Source organism: Plectropomus leopardus, chromosome 11, assembly GCF_008729295.1.
Source record: "Plectropomus leopardus isolate mb chromosome 11, YSFRI_Pleo_2.0, whole genome shotgun sequence".
Classification (NCBI taxonomy): Eukaryota; Metazoa; Chordata; class Actinopteri; order Perciformes; family Serranidae; genus Plectropomus; species Plectropomus leopardus.
In genome coordinates this window covers 33397978-33417092 of record NC_056473.1, presented here as the reverse complement: position 1 = coordinate 33417092, position 19115 = coordinate 33397978, and the positions used below count along the sequence as shown (strand labels likewise).

The window sequence follows — 19115 nt, the reverse complement described above, 5'->3', positions numbered from 1 at the left end:
CACAAAAACATTCAAACACATATCCAACCCGCCCCAGACCCCCCAAAAATAAATTAATAAACTGGGGAACCAATAAATAAGTAAATAAATAAATAAACTGTTATTATTATTATCATTATTATTATTATTGTTGTTGTTATAATATAATATAATATAATATAATATAATATAATATAATATAATATAATATAATATAATATAATATAATATAATAATAAATGGATGTATATGACCAGTGAGAATATGGTGACCATTGCTTCTGCTGAATTGTCTCCATCTCTCCATTTTTTTTCTTCTTTTTTCACCTTTTTTATTTATTCATTCATTTATTTATGTCTTTGGATGTTTATTTTGATTGGAGGAATTTATTTGTGGTATTTTGCAAACTAAATAGCTGTTTGGAAATGGTATGCAACAAAAGAAAGTATAATAATAATAATAATAAATTGAAAGACAATTAGTTAAAAGAATGACTGCAAAATATGCAATAGTGCTAACAACAGTGATAACAATAACAACAACAACAAATTCTATAATGAAAGATTTATAAACACATTCTGTGTGCGGTGTCGATGTTTTTTAGCCGGTCTGGTTGTTAAAGTGACTCCCAGAAAGCGTCAGTGTGTCTGTGTGTGTCTGTGTGTGTGTGTGTGTGTGTGTGTGTGTGTGTGTGTGTGTGTGTGTGTGTGTGTGTGTGTGTGTGTGTGTGTGTGTGTGTGTGAATCATAGACTGTGAGGTGTGAACTGTGTTTCGTCTCTTTGTGTTTCTACCTGAAACTTTGTGTGTTTGCTGACTCACTCGGCCCGGTCTAGATCAGAAGAAGAAGAAAGTATTAGTTAAAAAACAAAAAACTGCATTTGTGACCCCTGAAACTAAAACTGGCTGGTTTTTAATTTTTGGATTTTGAAATGAAAATCAAATAACTTTTTTTCTGTTTCTGAGAGAAACCTTTTGGGACTTGAACTCTGGAGAAACCACAACTTTTTTTTTTTTTTTTTTTTTTACCTTTTAAATTAGATAAAAGTTAATTGTCGTTGAAAATGAGAGGTTTCTTAAATTACATTACTCTACTTTATGATGGGAGACCTTCTACTTTTATATAAATATATATATCTTAAATTACATATATATTATATATATTCTTTTTGGTGGGGGGTTGTTTTTTGTTTTTATTTTCAATTTTCATTTATTTTCTATTTTGGCTATATTTAGCATCTTGTATATTTTGGCCTTAGTGTGTGTATTGTGTGTATTTTATATATTGTTTTTATGTATTTTGTGTGTTTTTCTGTATTCAAAACCTTTTATTTAACATTTTATTATCAAATCAGATGAAAATAAAGAAGTCATTCAAGAAGATTTTCGTGAGCATTTATTAGAAAAACATTGTGTTCAGCAGCTCTTGACATCCTGTGTGTTCACAGCAGTGAGTGATGAACCTGTGCAGAGTTTTCGGAGCAGGTCGGCAAAGACCAAACAGGAGTGAAACCAAAAGTCAAACGAAGGAGCCAAATAAACTGGTTTAAAGAACAGAAGGAGAGGAGCTTAAAAACTGGCGTATGTTGTGTAAAACAAAAGAAGTCGCTCATCGAGGCCTTCACACGTGCTGGAAAAAGTGCGTCTTCAAATCCGACTTAGAAACAAGCCTCCAAATAAAGACTGACGATAAAGAGGCACTGGAATCCACTTTCCCAGTGAGGTACAGTATTCCCAGCAACACCACACCACACACACACACACACACACACACACCACACACACACACACACACACACACACACACACACACACTTCATAGTAATGACATACAGTACTGTCTTCCACGTGCACACAGAATGCAACTAAACTGTCCTTTGGTCAGAGAAATAAACGGAGTGGACGGAGGAGGGTGAGGACGCCTGCTGATGTGCTTCGTCCGTCCTCGGCTGCAGGACGCTTCTCGCTCGTTCGGACGCTGTGTTGACTGAGAAAGGCTGCAGCGGAGGTGCAACAGAAGGCCAAGTGGTGTTTTGCCACTCAGGAGGAGGTGAAGGGGGATTGGGGGGCGGCGGGGGGGCAAAGTCTGCCTTCACACTGAAAGCAACAAGCGGCCGCACGTGCTTTGATTTTGTCCGAGAACTTCGTGTGCTTATCGGCTGCTGAGGGCCAGTCAGGCGTCTGTGCTTCTGCTGCTTCTTTTCCTACATTTTTTTAGAGGGACTGAAGTTTTACAATCACTGCCCACAGAACAACGGTGTCAAATTTGTTTGTCTTTTAGTTTTAGTTTAGGGTTCATTGGTGATTTTTAAAGAAAAAAAAATGGGAGATGACTTTTTTTCATTTAAAAAAATTAGTTTGAAATTGAAAAAATTAAATTAATTAAAAAAAACTTTAAAAAACCCAATTTTCAAAGAAAAACAATTTGGTGATTTTTATTTTTTTTTTGTCCCTTTCTTAAAAAAGTCAATTTTTAAAGAAAATAAAATTAGTGATTTTTATTTTCTTTAAGAATTACACTATTTAACACACCCAGAAACAGTAAAAACTAAATTGTTGTCGGATTTTCAAATTTCTGACGGTCCTTGAGCACGCCATGTGCGTTTACAGGTTTTATGAAACAAAATTCCATGACTTTTCCAAAACATTCAGGGTATATGTAGTTTTTCAAACTTTTCCAGGCCTATTTTCAAATTCCATGACTTGTCAATTTTCTTGATGACCGTACGAACCCTGTGATTTAAGATCTCGCTCTGGACTTGTCTCTGTGTGATGATGTGAATAAAAGCACTTGTTGCTGTCAGTGTGAACGCCGTGGGGGGGGTGAAATGTGCAGCCAGTCTCATGCAGACGGTGACGGCGTGTCTGGGTCCGGCTCGTAGTGGTACGTGGCCTGAGTGTAGCTGCTGCCGTGCTGCTGGTTGCTGTGGGCCAGGCTGTGCGGAGTGTCCTGAGCCTGCTGGTTCGGCCCCTCGTAGCCTTGTGCGAGCTGGGGGCCTGCGTTGTTCTCGGGCCCCTGTCCGAGCGCAAGCTGATGGGGGTCGCCGACGCCCGGCGGCTGGGGCAGAGTGTCCAGCTCGTCCACCTGCGGCCCCGGAGGGTGCATGACCACCAGCTGGTCCTGGGGAATGTCTGCGGCGGCCGCGGCGAGGTTGGTGGTCGACTTGGACTTGACGCACTGAAAGTCCACGTGGCGGCTCTTCCCCTCCTCCTTCTCCCAGGACATGCGGATGAAGGGACGTTGGACATAGTTGTAGATAACCTCTGGACGACCTCCAGGACGCCGCTTCACCTTCTCTTTGTAGGTCGGGTAGCCTGGAGAGAACGCAAGAGACATAGATCAAAACATTCTTGAGTCTACTCGAACGTTTGTGCCTAATTTTAGGAAATCCCTGAAGATATTCTTGCGATATCATCTTTCCCAGAAAGAGATGGATACAAGATCAAGGTGACCTTGACCTTTGACCTATGACCATCGAAATCTAAATGGTTCATCCTTGAGACCAAGTTGACGTTGATGCCAAATTGGGAAAAAAATTAACTCAAGGTGTTCTTGACATATCTTCTGTCCAAGAATGAGATGGGTGCAAAATCACGGTGACCTTGACCTATGACCATCAAAATCTAAATGGTTCATCCTTGAGACCAAGTTCATGTTGGTGTCAAATCGGAAAAAGAAATTTCCTCAAGGTGTTATTGCAATATCGTCTTTCCAAGAGTGAGATTGGTGCAAGATCACAGTGACCTTGACCTTTGACCATCAAAATCTAAATGGTTCATCCTTGAGACCAAGTTAATGTTGGTGCCAAATTGGAAAAATCAAATTTCTCAAGGTGTTCTTGATATATTGCCATCACAAGAATACGCCACACAAGGTCATGGTGACCTTGATCTTTGACCACTGAAATCTAATCAGTTCATCTTTGAGTCCAAATGGATGTTTGTGCTAAATTTGAAGAAATTTCCTCAAGGTGTTCCTGAGATACAGTGCTCATGAAAGTGGGACAGATGAGACAAACAACCGAAAAACACAATGCCTCCGACCTCTGGCGCCGGGGCACAAAAACAACAGCTTTCACAGAACATTTTATTGGTGCTGTTGTGGAAACTCTTGCCTCAGGGTCGAGACATTCAGACTTTTTACAAGATGTTGACATCACCCTCAGCGTGAGGACATGCAGTGATGCCAAATCATACTTAAAGGCTTGGTAAGGGTTTCCACTGAGGCCGCGGGGGGCAACTACCCCATTTTTCTCTAACAAGTGAAACTGCTTCAGTGACCTAAAAATCTTCCTCCTCTTTAGTTTGTTCTTTAACTCTCACCGTGGCCAACTGTGCAGCGTTCTCTACAGCCAGGCAACTCTGGAGAAAAACTGCCGAAGACAAGCATCTATAGAAATGAATGTTTGAAGTGATAAAATACTGTGCTCTGAGCTGTATTCTGGTAAAATGGCCCGTTTGCAAAATTATAATTGCCCCAAATAATTCATTAACTCTCCTCACTTCAAATTCAAGATCCAGACTACAACATGCATTCAGTTTTCACTGCAGTAGTTACAGATAACATTACTGAAAGACTGCAGTAACTTTTACACTCATCAGTCTGACTCTAAATACTTTTCTCTGTTTTGGAGACTAAAAATAAAAGAAGAAAACATTCAGACTCGGTACCTTCTATCCCCAGCCGGATCTTTTTCAGTCCTCTGTCCTTCAGTACTGACTTGGCAACGTCTCTGTTCTCGATGTACTTGAAGAAGCGGTAAAGTTTGGTGCTGTAGATGACTGTTGAGGAAAAGAGGGACATTGAATACATGAGTTCACCACATGACCTTCAGTAACCGCCTCACAGAAGGACATTTTTTTTGTTGTCAACGAATCCCACGAAATAATCAAAAATTTCGACGTCTGTCAAAACCTTTCTCCTGTCTGCAGCACCGAGCCCCCTGGTTACTACTGAACATATGCATCTTTAAAAACACAAATGCATCACTATTGAAAGAAAAGCTTTAGTATCTCCTAAAACACCCGGTCACTGCAGCTTCAGCAGACGTTACTCAGGCAGAAGGAAACGTGAGCAAAGTGTTTGGGATTTTCGGCAGCAGATGAATCCACATTTGGTGCTGTTTACATCAGCAGGACGGTGTGTGTGTGTGTGTGTGTGTGTGTGTGTGTGTGTGTGTGTGTGTGTGTGGGACTGATTTCAAACAAAATACAGCGTGTGTGTTCATGGTAATGAAGGAATATGTCAGCCGGTGCAGCAGTGCGGCTCAGTGAAGATTTTTTTAATCATTTTTGGAAAACAGCAGAGCTCAGAGCTCTATGGCACCGTAAGAAAACACAGCAGAAATCTGGGCCTCCATAATCAAAACATCTTTATCAGTGGCCTCTTTTCATAATCACTTCACTCTCACTTAATGGATACGAGTGGTCTGACTCAACAGACAGACTGTAGGCTGGTTTGCATTACAGATTTTCACAAAATTTAAACGATATTTTCAAAATGTTGATAAAACACACTTGCGAGACTGCATTGCCACTCATTGATGTTATGCAACTTCTCCTCTGGCGAAAACATTTCGAGAAACATGGTGATGCATGTTCAAAACATTAACAGGTCTGTTTCTACTGAAGCCACGGCATTAGCCGTCATTATTTCCAGTCAAAGGCAACATAGGCGTGTTATGTGAGCGATAATAGAAAGGCGCGTGAGCGGCCGCGTATGAGGGATTTCTGGGAGCTGATCGTTCACGATTTCACAGAGGAATTGTGGATTTAAAACTCCCAGATGATCCGCTCAAGTTTCTCAGAGTTATGTGATGCAATAAAAGCTCTTGTAGCTCCGGCTGCTTCATGAGGGAGCCAGTTCCTACTGAAGCTCACAGACACAGCATCATGTGAGCTAGAAAAGACAAAAAAGTGTTTCCATTGTAGTTTTGCGAAATATGGCTTTTTCAAATCGCCTGAAATACCACCTTATGTAAGCGTAAAAACTTTTTTTTGATAAATGGGGGTTTTTTTTTGGTTTTTTTTTTCAGAACTGACGTGTTTCCATAAGGCGTATTTTATATTCCCAGTTAATTTGCTCAATTTGAGGGTTAATGGAGACCCGGCTTGCGACAAACAGCAGAAAAGCAGACTCGTAAGTGACGCAGCAGCTGCAGGAAATGCTCCTGACCTCCATCAGACAATTCTCTCCCAGCGATGAGGCGGACACACTGCTACCTCAGCAGGAAGGTTAATCTCCGAGAGTAAACAGTGACGGGGGCGGTAACTTACTCTGCGAGTACTCCTCTCCCATCTGCGGAGGGTACTCCTCGTCCCAGTCCACCACGTCGTCGTCGGTCAGCACCACCACGTGACACTCCCTCTCCCCGCTCTGAGCGCTGGCCACCATCAGCGGCAGCACCATCTCCTCCAGATAACACTCAAACTGACGCCGGGCCCCGTCGTTAGACAGCTCGTGCATCAGGGCGCCTGGGGAGGAACCAAAAGGACATCCGTGATGAGATGACAACAAAAAGAGGAAGACAGGATGTAGGACAGCGTGCTGGATCAGGTACTTGTCCCTAACAACTAGGACAGCTGGGAAGTTTGAGAATATTGTACATCGGTTTGTCATTTAGGACAACAGTTATAATTAAGTGCAGTTTCTAAGGTGCAAACTGAACAATGGTTACTTAAAAAATACACCCGTGCAGAGCCCAGGAGGTGCCATGTAGAGAGAAAATAAATACAGAGGCCACATTTTGCGAAATCAAGTGTACGAGATGCTATTACATGGCCTCGAGATACATTTTGTTCCCTCATTTTGATGATTTCATTCCCTCTTTTTGCTTAATCGATGCTCTAAAAATAAGTGAAACGCTATATAACATTACAGAGAGTCAGCACAACACACCAGCCTTTCTCCCTGAAGCCTGAGGAGAAGTGCCGTGACTGGAGCTTAAGTTAGCCTGCCATTCGCAGCTTAAGATTCAACAGTTAAGGGGAGGGTGAAGGTGAACATAATTTGGGATGCTTACCAACCCATTTTCGTCTTTTTGCACCTCCCACTGTGGTGAAAGCATGTTAGACGTTTACAGTAAAGAAGATTTGGGTTTTTTTTTTGCATTTTCATAACAGAATAAAGGTTTCACAAATTCAAAGTGGCTTTCAGAGAATGCTGAGGCTTTACTTCAAAGGATAGTTTGGGATTTTTGAAGTGGGGCGGCATGAGATATTTATGTATGTATTACATACAGTAGCTGGCAGTCGGCGCCCTCCCGGTTTGCAGAAACAGACAGGGCGCGCACGCCATCGTGCTATACATCATCTCCATGCTGTATAGAGGGGCTGAACACCTGCCCAAAAAGTACAATAACAGTCTAAGCGGACGCTGTATTGGGACTGTTTTCAACTTCCTGACCCAAACAGCAGACCGGATGAGAAATGTACCGCCAAAGGAACAGGCTGTGTGACAGCGAGGTACGGCGGTGAAAATACTCTAAATATAGCGTCCACTTAGACTGATATTGATTTTTTCTGGTAGGCCTTTTTAAGGGGACTACAATACATTTTGATATCAATGACGCTGACGTGGGACAGTAACAGTACATATTGAACATTTGCAATTGCAGCACTGATGATGACGACGATGTTGATGTGAGAGTGACAGTTACGGCACTATTGTACTCTGCTTTATTGTGGCTGTCATGTTGATGGTGCTATATGCTACATTGGAAATGGTTTACGTTATTAGATGATGTTGTCATATTTAACGCTCACTGAACTGTTCATAGGTGCAAGTCACCCTGTGCAGAGATTAGTGTCAGCTGTATGTTTCTGCGTCATACTGTTTGTCCTTTATGTGTTTTTATAATGTTTTTACACTTGCTGCCCTCTGGGACAAAGAATAAAATAGAATTGAACTGAACTGAACTGAACTGAACCCCTGTGTGGTGCACCCCATCTTTTTCTGCAAATCGGAAGCACGCCAACCGCCAGCTACTGTATGTAATACACAGACTATACATAAGTACCTCATGCAGCCCCACTTCAAAAATCCCAAACTATCCCTTTAAAATATCTAACATGCTATGACCACGGTCGGAGGTGCAAAAAGCTGAGAACCGGTCATTAAGAACTGCAAATTTCCTGAACCCTGTACTGGAATTAAACCTGTCTTCTTTTGAGAGAGGCTGTCCTCTTCTGGAAACTTCTCTGTCTACAGCTGATAATATTCAGGCAGTACTGCAGCAGTTTTGACCTACATATCGCCTGTGTAAAGCTGCTTAACCATAACAAATACAATGAACTTCTGACTGCACACTCTTAATATACACAAACAGGAAACATGGTTTCTATGTCGCAGCGTTAGTGTGGCTCTATCCACACCACAGATCGATGAAACCAGCCTTAAATTAACCACAAAAACCAACGAAAAAAGCAGCAACTAATGACGGTGAAAAAAACCACATCCCTGCTGGTACAAGAGTGAGACGTACTTGCCTGGGTTGGTTCTGTGCCTGCATAACAGGCATTACATCTCACAGCTAATCATGACCTACTTAGAGCCAAACACACACACACACACACACACACACACACACACACACACACACACACACACACACGCACACACGCACACGCACTCACTCACAGCCTGAGTGCCGAAGCTGCTCCTCCCACACACTCAGAGACACAAACAAGAGGCACAATTTCCAACATAAACATCGCTAACACTCACAGACAGATGTGCATCACTGTCATCATGGCATTTCCATGTAACAGAGTGATGTTACGTGTGCCGCACATAAATTTAAGAAAACAACGTTGATGCAAACAGCTACATCAGACACTGTGTCAATATTATCGTTAGTAGAGTGTATTTATGGTAAAACAGAAAGGTCTGTGCCAACTTTGAGTCCTGACGGAGTAACATTTCCGGTAAAAGCTGCAGTAAATGACGCAGATGTGTCTCTAAACACTACTGTCTCCAGGATTGTGTGTAATGTTGTGTTACTAAATCACTGTCATTTATTCTAAATGAAAATAAGTTAACAGCCGACTACATCTGTCAAATGTACAGTCGTGTCCACAATCAGTAATAAAAACAAATCAAAGCAAAGTCTGTTTGTGTTCTTGTCTAATGCAGTGATACAATAACGAGACAGATCTGTGCTTCGCACTCACCGTGTCACCGTGTCAACAAACCTACGTACATCAGTCTGCAGCTCGACACAGTTGAGACAGTGAACCGACAGCCAAACAGCACAGCAGTGTGTGTACTCACTGAGGTCTCTGCACTTGATGGTGCTGTAGTTGAAGGAGATACAGAGGTAGTCACATGCCTCCCTCAGCTCGGGAATGGAAACGCCGTCAGGGCAGCGGATTATCCCAGACTTGTAGTAATCCTGCCATTTTCAGCAGCGCGCACACACACACACACACACACACACAATGAATAAACAGGCAGAATGGCGGGTGTTCACACACAAGCATGGGAGAAAAAACAAGACGCCATTATTGATGCTGCTTCACTCACACAGACGGCAGAGAGAGAGAGAGAGGAGAGAGAGAGAGAGAGAGAGAGAGATGGATGAGGAGGAGGAGGGGCAGGGATGGAGAGCGAGCCGTGATGAAAGTAGAAAGCAACGACGTCACAGGAGAGAAGGAGAGAGAGAGAGAGAGAGAGGGGGAGGAGGAGGAGGAGGGGGGGTGAGGAGCAAAATGGTGAGGAAAGCAAAAACGTCACTTTCTCTCCCTGCTCCACTTTCCACTGTCCTGCCGTCTCCGTGCAGCCTGTCAGAGGAGACGCTCACTGGGGACGTTTCCCAGGAGACTCTGCAAAGCTGCAGTGGAAACGGGGAGGAGAGAGCGGAGCGGCACGCAGGACCCAGAGCTCAGGCGCCGCTCACTTCCTGTTCTCTCACTTTCTTGTCTCCAGCATCCTCTCTGCCATAACCACAGTGACATAATCACCGGCGCTTTAGTGATGCGCTCACAGAGAGCGCAGGCAAACGGAGAGTGCTGTGAGCTCGCCAGAAACATTTTTGGATATAAACAAAAGCTCACCAGGAATGCTTTTAGGAATATTCTCTATTTCCGCTGGACAACCAAATAATGAATATTATATTTTGTCAGTAACTTGCCGACTTGCTTCCAGAAACAACCTGAGTTTACTCAGCAGAGATGACAGGAGGTCAGGGGCCAGTCGCAGCGGCCCCAAACATGTTGCAAGGACTTTAGGACATTTCGCAGCATTTGGAACATTTCTGAAATTTTAGAATATTTTCTAGAATTTTAGGGTTTTTCCAGGATTTTAGGAAGTTTCCAGGATTTCAGAACATTTTCAAATTATAGGATATTTCTAGGAATTTAGGACATTTAAAGGAGTTTTAGACATTTCTTGGATTTAAGGATATTTCTAGGATTTTAGGATGTTTCTGGGATTTTAGGACTAATTTTTATGATTTTTTAAAGTTTTTAGGATTTTAGGCTGTTTCAAGGATTTTAGAACATTTTAGGACTTAAGGATATTTCTTGGATTTCAGGACATTAGGAGTTTAGCTAGGACCTCTGTCAGGGGGTGTGGGGGATCCTCTACTGGCACTTTTTTATAAACAAACTCTATTTTGATGTATTTTTATGCTCACTGGCACCTTATTTATACTAACAAACATAATTCCTAGTGTGAGTCACTTTTTTTTTATTGTGAATTAGAAATGGTTGGGGGGCCACATGGCACCTGGTCTGGACCCAGATTTGGCACACGGGATGTAAGTTCAGTAACACTGGTCTATGCACGAAACATACAAAGTCACATCTTGAGTTGATCTGCCCACTATCAAGAAAATCAAATATGTATAATTGTGATATCATGATGATAATTCATACAAATTTAAATAACATATAACAGTTCAACATTTTGAGATTTTTCTCTTTTATTGTCTGAGAAGAGTTTTTAGTTTCCTCGCCTTGTGTGAGATATATGGCGGAAATAGGAAAAATGGCAGCCCCTGGTGAAAAATATTTTGCATCCCCTGGACACTAAAACACCACAGTGCTGATCAGTAGCATAATTACATGATCACAATATCAGACTGTAGCATTATCAGGGGAAAAACAGGACTCATCCCAGACGGTGAAGCATCAACATGGGAGAATACATCTGCTGTCACAGCAGCTATGGCAGAAAAAAAATGCACTCGGTGCCAAAGCCATCGAAACGATGGCCCAGGAAAAAAAAACACTTTGCACACCAAATGTACTGCAGCTGGTGATTAACACACTTGCACTTTTTTGGCATAGCTGAACTGAAAAATGCAAACAGCAGGAGAACTTCCATATAACACTGAGCTGAACAACCGTTGTGCTCGCAGAAATAATGGACCAGAGTGAAAGAGAACGAACAGGAACAAGAAACGAAAGAGCTGGTGGAAGCTTATTGAAATATATCTTCGTGTAGTGCAAACAGAGTTTGCTATTGTGTTAGTCCAACTGAGACTGGACTTGTAAAACACGTGTATACATGTTAGTCCAAATGAAATCGGACTACATCAAACCTGAAATCACACAAACACACCCATTTCTCTGTGGAGTTTTTATGTACTGTAGGTCTGACAGCTTCAATTCCTATGGTAAGGGCTGTTTTATATATAGGGCAGGCTACACTTTAACTAATTCAGGTTATTTTTTAGTGGCTTAAAACTTTGCTGTTTGATTATATTACATGACACAGTGGTTTTCTACCCTAAAGTTATTGTGAAGAAACAGTTGTAATTGTGATTTAGTCTATATCATTGACTGTATAAATAATACACGTTTATGCAACTAGTTCAAAGGGGGCAAATGTCCACCTGCCGTGGCGGAGTCAGACACAATAAACTGATTCTCCACTGGTGGTTTTAAATTGGGGAGGACAGTAGTCCAATGAAATGACCTATTTGAGCTATAACCGTAGCTCGACTTAATTGCACGTACACGTAATGAGTGAATCGAGCAGTTCTCACCAGAATGGCTCTGAAGACGGTGGAGCTGATGCCGTCGGCCACCTCAAACTCTCCTTTGTCGTTGGGTCGTGTGAAGTTGTTTTCCCGTCCAGAACCAAACATCCTGAAAACAAATCACGTCTTCCTTTAACTTGTGATCATGGGTGAGAAAACAAATTAATCGAATATATCAGAACAAGTTGAGCTGAGTAGACTTGTGATCACGTATCTGCCTCACTGCTGTTTAAACATATTAGAGTGAATGAAGCCTAAATGTATCTCTCAGTTCTTACCTGCCCAGCATGGTGTTCGGTTGAGCTGTGAAGATGGCGGGGTCCACCACAAATCTGGTGTTATCCACAATGAGCGTTACTCTTTCCCCCAGCCTCAGTCCACTGCGATGCCCCTCTTTACTGCCGAGGTCATACACGTAGATCATATCACACGGCCCGGGGCCCAGTATTTTAGAGTGGTGCTCTGCTCCAGGAGGACCCAGGGACCGAGGTATGTGGCCCCCGATGAGGGCCCCTCCGATGTGGGAATAGGGAATAGAAACCCTGGGAGGACGTGGACTGGAGGATCTGGAGGACGAGCCTCCGTCGCCGCGTTCACGGTCTGTGGGGGAGAGGAGGACACACGAACACCAGTAAAGTTTTCAGCTCTCAAACACACACACAGACATGCTATTAGGAGATTGTTTGGGCAATTAAACTCTGACTTTCAGAACGTGTAATCAAGACTAGTGATATATTTTTCGATGTTTTCTCTTCACCATGCTGCCGAGTGGGGGACGTGACATTCCTGATGCAGGGCGTCAGCTGGCTCTCTCCTCTCTCGTGGGATGAGTCACGCGAGCGGTCGCTGGAACGCCGCTGTTGCTCCCGGTAATGTTCCACTCCTCCTCTTTCTCTCGCACCACCGACGGCACCGCCACTGGCCCCGGCCCCGGCCCCATACAGACTCATGGTGCTGACCTGCTGCTGCTGCTGCTGCTGGTGGTCGCAGTCCAACACTGACAAACCACACTGGCGGTCACTGGTGGAGAAATGAGAGCACACACAGAGGAAATTAAAGTTTTGAACATGTCCTTCATTTCAGCTGAACAGCTTCTAAACTTAAGAGTCGGACTTCACGACTTTTTTGCTGAAGCAAATTCTTTGCTGAAATGGGACGATACCGAAGAGAGTAAGGTGACCACACTACCAATGTCATTTCACTATTTAGGGTTCAAGCCCTGAAGAATCAGCACCGATTTGTTATCATTGTTTGTCTTCTGCTGCTGCAGCTCAAATTGTCGTGAGGTGGTATGAGCTAGAAAGAAGAAACTTGGCCAAAATACCCCCAAATTTTGCAACACCCCTCGCACCAAACTCAGTTGACTTAAATTTGGGACACATATGCAGCTCAATTTGATCTGGACTGTTAAAAGTCCACCATGATGGGTTCTTTGCTAATCTGCATAATGTGAAAAACTGAAAAAATGTACAGACTTTTTTATTTTTTATTTTGATGCTATCAACACCAAATTCTGCATACAGCCTTGTGTGACTTATTTTCATAATTCTACTATATATGAGCAAGATCGGTCAGAGACCAATTTACATAATTGTAAATGATGAAACAAGTGTGCGGTTAGTCTTACTCCTTCTTTAAACAGAATTAAACCAGCTAAAGTGACGTTTTTAGCTTTCTGAAGCCTGAAACCTGCTCAATGCTTTTTGCAACTTTAATTTTGGACAATAATACTGTTTCCCTCTGTTGATGAGGGAAGGGCTTTAACTAGAAATTGCCACTTGTGGCTATATTTGAACTAAAACGTGAATAAAATACTAGCTACAGTGCTGACTCCACAAAATAATTTTGTTCCAAATGTGTTTTGTAATTTGGTTTTTTGCAACTTCACAAAGCATCTGTTTATTTCAGTTTAAAATTTTAGTCAATTTGTTCTTCCTGCTGCTGTATGCCAAAAATTACAGTTACTGTTACTGATATTAAAGCTATTGTGGGCACGAAGGAGACAATAATTTCTCAACTTTCAAAACTCAATTCCAAACTGCTTTAAAACTTAAATGTGGTCACGACTTCAAGTGTTAGTGGGATGACACGACTAATCATCCAGAAACCAAAGCACTGATGCATGATTTCATGCAACAATGAGATAGATTACTGGGTGGCACAGACTCGATCCTCTCCAGGCACACATTCACACACGCAGTGGTGCAGAACACGCTCAGGGTAAAGAGTTGTTTTTAGAGTGCTGAGCTGTGGAACGAGAAGAGCGCCAGCAAAAAGTCTGCAGTCAACTCATGTGAACCCTTACAGGAGCCGAGTGCTGCAGAAACTGTGCCGAAACCAAACCCCCAACCTCAGCCTGCAGCTGCACACACACACACACACACACACACACACCCCGCCACAGCGTCCATTAGAGTGTGTATCCATGTGAAACAATCTTGAGTTAGCTGGACTCACTCAGGTCCAGGACAACAAACAGAAATGGTTTATTCGCTCCACATGCTGGTTTTTCAGAGATTTTTGACTGATAGGTAGCCCCCCCACCTTGCCTTGAAGCAAGTGATGCTTCCTGGAGTGGTTGGTTGTGTAATTCAGTATTTTTCCATAGACAGACAATTCCCCCTTTGAGAGCTGTTACAATATCTGCCCTCCATTTCAGAAAGGACTTAAACACACTCTCATACATGCATTAATGCACAGGAGAAATGCACATGCATGCACTCACTTATGGGCCATTTAAAAAGTGATGCAAGTGGTTTGACTCTCCTGCCATTTTTGTTTTTAGCAGCAGTTCAAGGAGTTCAAGTTGCATTGCAGTGTGAATAATTGGTCAGCTGATCTGGTCAGAGCTGATCAGCTTGATGGACAAAAGGAGAAGCTGCTGAAGAGTGAGTGAAAGTAAACTTTTAGCCCAAGCACAATATAGGACAAGTTTTCCTTTTACTGCGTTGATGTTCCTCTGCTCCATTTGTGACAAAAGTACGCTCTGCACCTCAAGAGTGTGGTGCAATTAATATATATATTAGGGCTGGGCAATAAAACAATAATGATATCAATCGCGAAATAACTTTTCCTCGATCGAAATATGAGATGTGGTCGATAGAATGTTGATAGAATGTTGATAGAATGTTGATAGAACGCATTCCAGCCATGTTTTGACAGACAACACGAACAGCCAATGACAATAAGAATAGTGCTGCGGCGAACCAAATGCAGTTAACGTCTTTGACTCTAGAACAGCTGAGTGTTTGACAGCCACAGCGTTTCATTATCGCGGATCAAACAGCTGATGGTCCAACAGCAGCGCAGTGAGACAGACAAACAGTAAGAGTGGAAAGTGACTTCTTTAGACTTCTACAGACTACTTTGTGTTAGTTTCAAGTTTAATCAGACTTTGGATTAATTATTTAGAAACACCAGGACGCATCGCTCCGTGTCTCATCCAGCCGCTGGCGCTGAGCTCGCATAATTATTACCACATGTAATGTTTTGGGGGCCTGGGGCCAAAAGCACATTACCTTATTTTCAGCCTTTCTCTAACTGGGAATGTTGGCAGGCTGTTGGCAGCTATAGGAGAAGTAGGCCTAATCAAAAAAATTTAATTCCCACATAAAATGATTAATAGCACAGAAGTTTCACCGAAGTTGAAGTCAGAGTCCTGCAGTCAGGAGAGGTTGGCCTGTTATCAGCACAATGTGCTTAAATTTACCTGAAGTTTAAGATGGAGCTTAAATTTCTATATAATGCTGGAAAGTTTAATAAATCATAATAATTATTTTAAAAAAAAACCCTGCTGTAAACCATCTTCAAAGTAATACCATAATTATCATCATAGATGATTATATGTGAACTGCATTAAAATTATGATAATAACATGATATTTTCATTATGATATTACATGTCCAACAGCCCACTCCAGCATGGACATGTCCGACATTCCTAATAATCTGAAATCGATTTATCGCCCATCCCTACATGAAATATCAAGTAAATAAAGGTGGTCACACTTTAGGTGACATGCTGCTAAAATAAGTGACCACATTTATCACATGATAACATCAATAACACAGAGCTGCCTTACACAAATCGTTTTTTTAACCTAAAAATTGGATCGCACTGTATGACCAGGTACTAAAGGATTTCATATTGATATAAGAAAGGGGAAGAAAAGTATCAAACATTTTCTAATGACGTTATTTTTTAGATTATTATTATTATCGTTCAGTTGCATATTGATAAATTACAATGCTGAAGTGTTGATGAATGTATACATTTCACTTCCACTGCAACAGTGCAGCTGGCCATCTGATCGATAGTGTTGAGCTTATAAGCCAGAAACACATCCAGGTCTCAGTAATGAAGCGAGCCATGCTCTCCTGAGAGGAGCTGCTATGAAATATGATGATGACCATCTACTGTGGGCTATGGAATCAGGGACACGGAAAATGGGAGCGAGGAGGGGTGGAGGGACAAAGAGGCTTTTTTTTGTTTTATAAAAGTGGAATAAGTAATGTGAAAAAAGCCAGTACTGCTTTTTGCCCTGCATAGCACGTGACGAGGCACACATAAATAAACCATAAAGACACAGAGCCCTGACCCGGCACGCTGAGGCAGATTTGGCATAAAGGTTTTATATACTTTTACACAAAATAAATAAATGCATACAAGCTCTTAAACATGATGGTGAGTGGTTATTACTGAACAAGAATTGTTAAGCTTGAGTCTTTTGTTTCCATGCACCGTGCACAGTGAATAGTCTGGTAATGAGAGAAGCCTCCCTTGATACTGGCTGACATCTTAACATGCTGGACGGCCGAATAGATGACCAGCGGACTGACTGAGTGGCTAATTGGATGTGTAGACCGAGACAGAGCAGACAAAGAAGTAGTGAGACAAGCGAACTAACACAAATGTTCAACAATGCAATGTGATTACTGCACGTCACCTTGAATTCCCACCAGAGCGGTGAAATCAAGCCCCCAGTAGGGTGCCAGGTGGCTCCCCGAAGCATTTTCTAACTCACAATAGAAATAAAGTGATTCACACTGGGAATTGTTTTTGTGCTTTTAGTATACATAAGTGCCAGAGTGCAAAAAACAGCATCAAAAGAGCTTGTTTATCAAAAAGTGCCAGTGGAAGATCCCCCGTAACCCACGACAGAGGTCCTAGTTAAGCCCCTGATGTCCTGAAACCTTAGAAATGACCTGAAATCCTAAAAACGTCAGAAAAATCCTAGAAATGTGTTAAAATCCAAAAAGTGTCCTAAAATCCTAGAATCCTAGAAACGTCCTAAATATGAGAAATGTCCTGAAATCCTAGAAAGATCCTAAAATCCGAGAAATGTTCTAAAATCCTAAAAATGACCTAAAACCAGAGAAACGTCTAAAATATTAGAAATGTCGTAAATTCCTATAAATATCCCGAAATCCTAGAAACTTCCTTAAATCCAAGGAACATCCCAAAATCCTTGAAATGTCATAAAATCCTAGAAACATCCTAATGTCCTAGAAATGTCCTGAATTCCTAGAAATGTCATAAAACATGTATGAGGCTGCTGTGACTGGCCCCTGGCCTCTTGTCATTTTGCAAAAGTGGCCCCTGAGCAAAGCAAGTTGAGTAGCCCTGCACTATAGCGCCTAAACTACACGTCACACGTGAATATTTTTTTTGAAGGTGCCCATTCAGTCTTGTGGTGGCTCAGACTACAATCTCGTACACAACACATTGAGGCAAACCTAATACGGACACAAAGGATGTAAAGACACATTTACGAAGGATTTAGGGTCAAAAATAAAAATGGCGCTGGTTAAACATGAATTCTACTCAAAAGGGTGACATCTGAATTTAAAGAGTAAACCGAGACCCCGCTCTTTTTCTGTTGATAACATGTCGGCTTCACAGCATAGCTGCAGACTCAGGCAATGTCCTTGAAGACAAGGGTCACCATAGCAGCTGAGGAGAGGAAAAAATGCATGCACGCACACATACACACACACACACAGACTTCTCTTTGTGTTCGTTCAGGTGAGCTATCTGACATAAACAGGGACAACTTCCCTATATAACACACACTACCTATCTCTGAATATGTGAAGATAAAAAACAGTGTTCAAGGCTTTCCAAAGAAAGGCACGGAGCAGCAGTCAGACATCATTCAATGGTTATACATCATACTGAAGAGAATATTGTTAAGGTCTCCTGTTTCAAGCTGCCATAAAGAGCCTGAGTGATCCAGCTAAGATATGGCTGGTTGTAATATGTTGTGTGTATTTACACTCGTGTCTGACAGAGCATAAATGCATGTTTTATCTCCAATGGGATTTGAATGCCCATCAGAAATGGGATAATAAAAACAAAAGCAGGTCCTCCAGCCAAACAGGCAGGCGGCCAACGGGCCAGACCGGCAGGCTGGAGGGAACAAAGGAACTGAAGAGGCAATATTTCACTCAGGGCAGGCAGCTCCTCTCATCTTTCACATGGCAATGCGGCCAAGATTTCACACAGCCAGACAGAACTAGAGGGGGCTAATATTTCACTTGTCCAATTTCCTGTTACTGGGCACCACCCCCACTGATATCACAATTTCCCTTTTTCTTTTGCTGAATGGGTCAATGGCCTTACAAAAAGCTCTGGCTTTAAGGTGTTAAACACAAGTTCACCAAACCCATCCAAGACACGGATGAAAATGCAAGGCGTCCTGGCAGTCTATTAAAAGCACGAGGTGAGAGCCCCGAGGGGTGAGGGTCCCATCTATTATTTAGGGGCTGCTGACACCGACACACTAACAGGCAAGGGCAGAGAAACTGCTCTCTGCAGCAGTCTGGGCTGAAAGCCATTAACCCTTTGAAACCCGGATCGACATCGGTTTTCTCGTGCTGCGTTCAGACGCCTTTCACAAGCTTTGTGAGCCTTTGAAAACTAAGCAAATTGGTTTGATTTCTTTTGAAAACATATGAAAAAAAGGCATCTTGGCAAGGAATTTCCCCACAAATTGCAGGAAATTNGGATCGACATCGGTTTTCTCGTGCTGCGTTCAGACGCCTTTCACAAGCTTTGTGAGCCTTTGAAAACTAAGCAAATTGGTTTGATTTCTTTTGAAAACATATGAAAAAAAGGCATCTTGGCAAGGAATTTCCCCACAAATTGCAGGAAAT

General features: G+C 42.2%; 1 protein-coding gene across 1 annotated transcript in view; it reads right to left on the bottom strand.

The window, feature by feature from the left end:
* Positions 1-2431: 2431 nt before the first annotated feature.
* The window catches only part of LOC121950215 (BTB/POZ domain-containing protein 10-like), a 20507-nt gene continuing 3823 nt past the window's right edge, over positions 2432-19115 (bottom strand). The window contains exons 2-8 of the mRNA XM_042496141.1: positions 12719-13033; positions 12240-12561; positions 11968-12070; positions 9249-9369; positions 6254-6451; positions 4649-4759; positions 2432-3292 (exon numbers count right to left, since the gene is read on the bottom strand). Coding sequence (XP_042352075.1) covers positions 2820-3292; positions 4649-4759; positions 6254-6451; positions 9249-9369; positions 11968-12070; positions 12240-12561; positions 12719-13033 — 1643 coding nt within the window. The 3' untranslated portion in view covers positions 2432-2819. The remainder of the gene's footprint in view (positions 3293-4648; positions 4760-6253; positions 6452-9248; positions 9370-11967; positions 12071-12239; positions 12562-12718; positions 13034-19115) is intronic.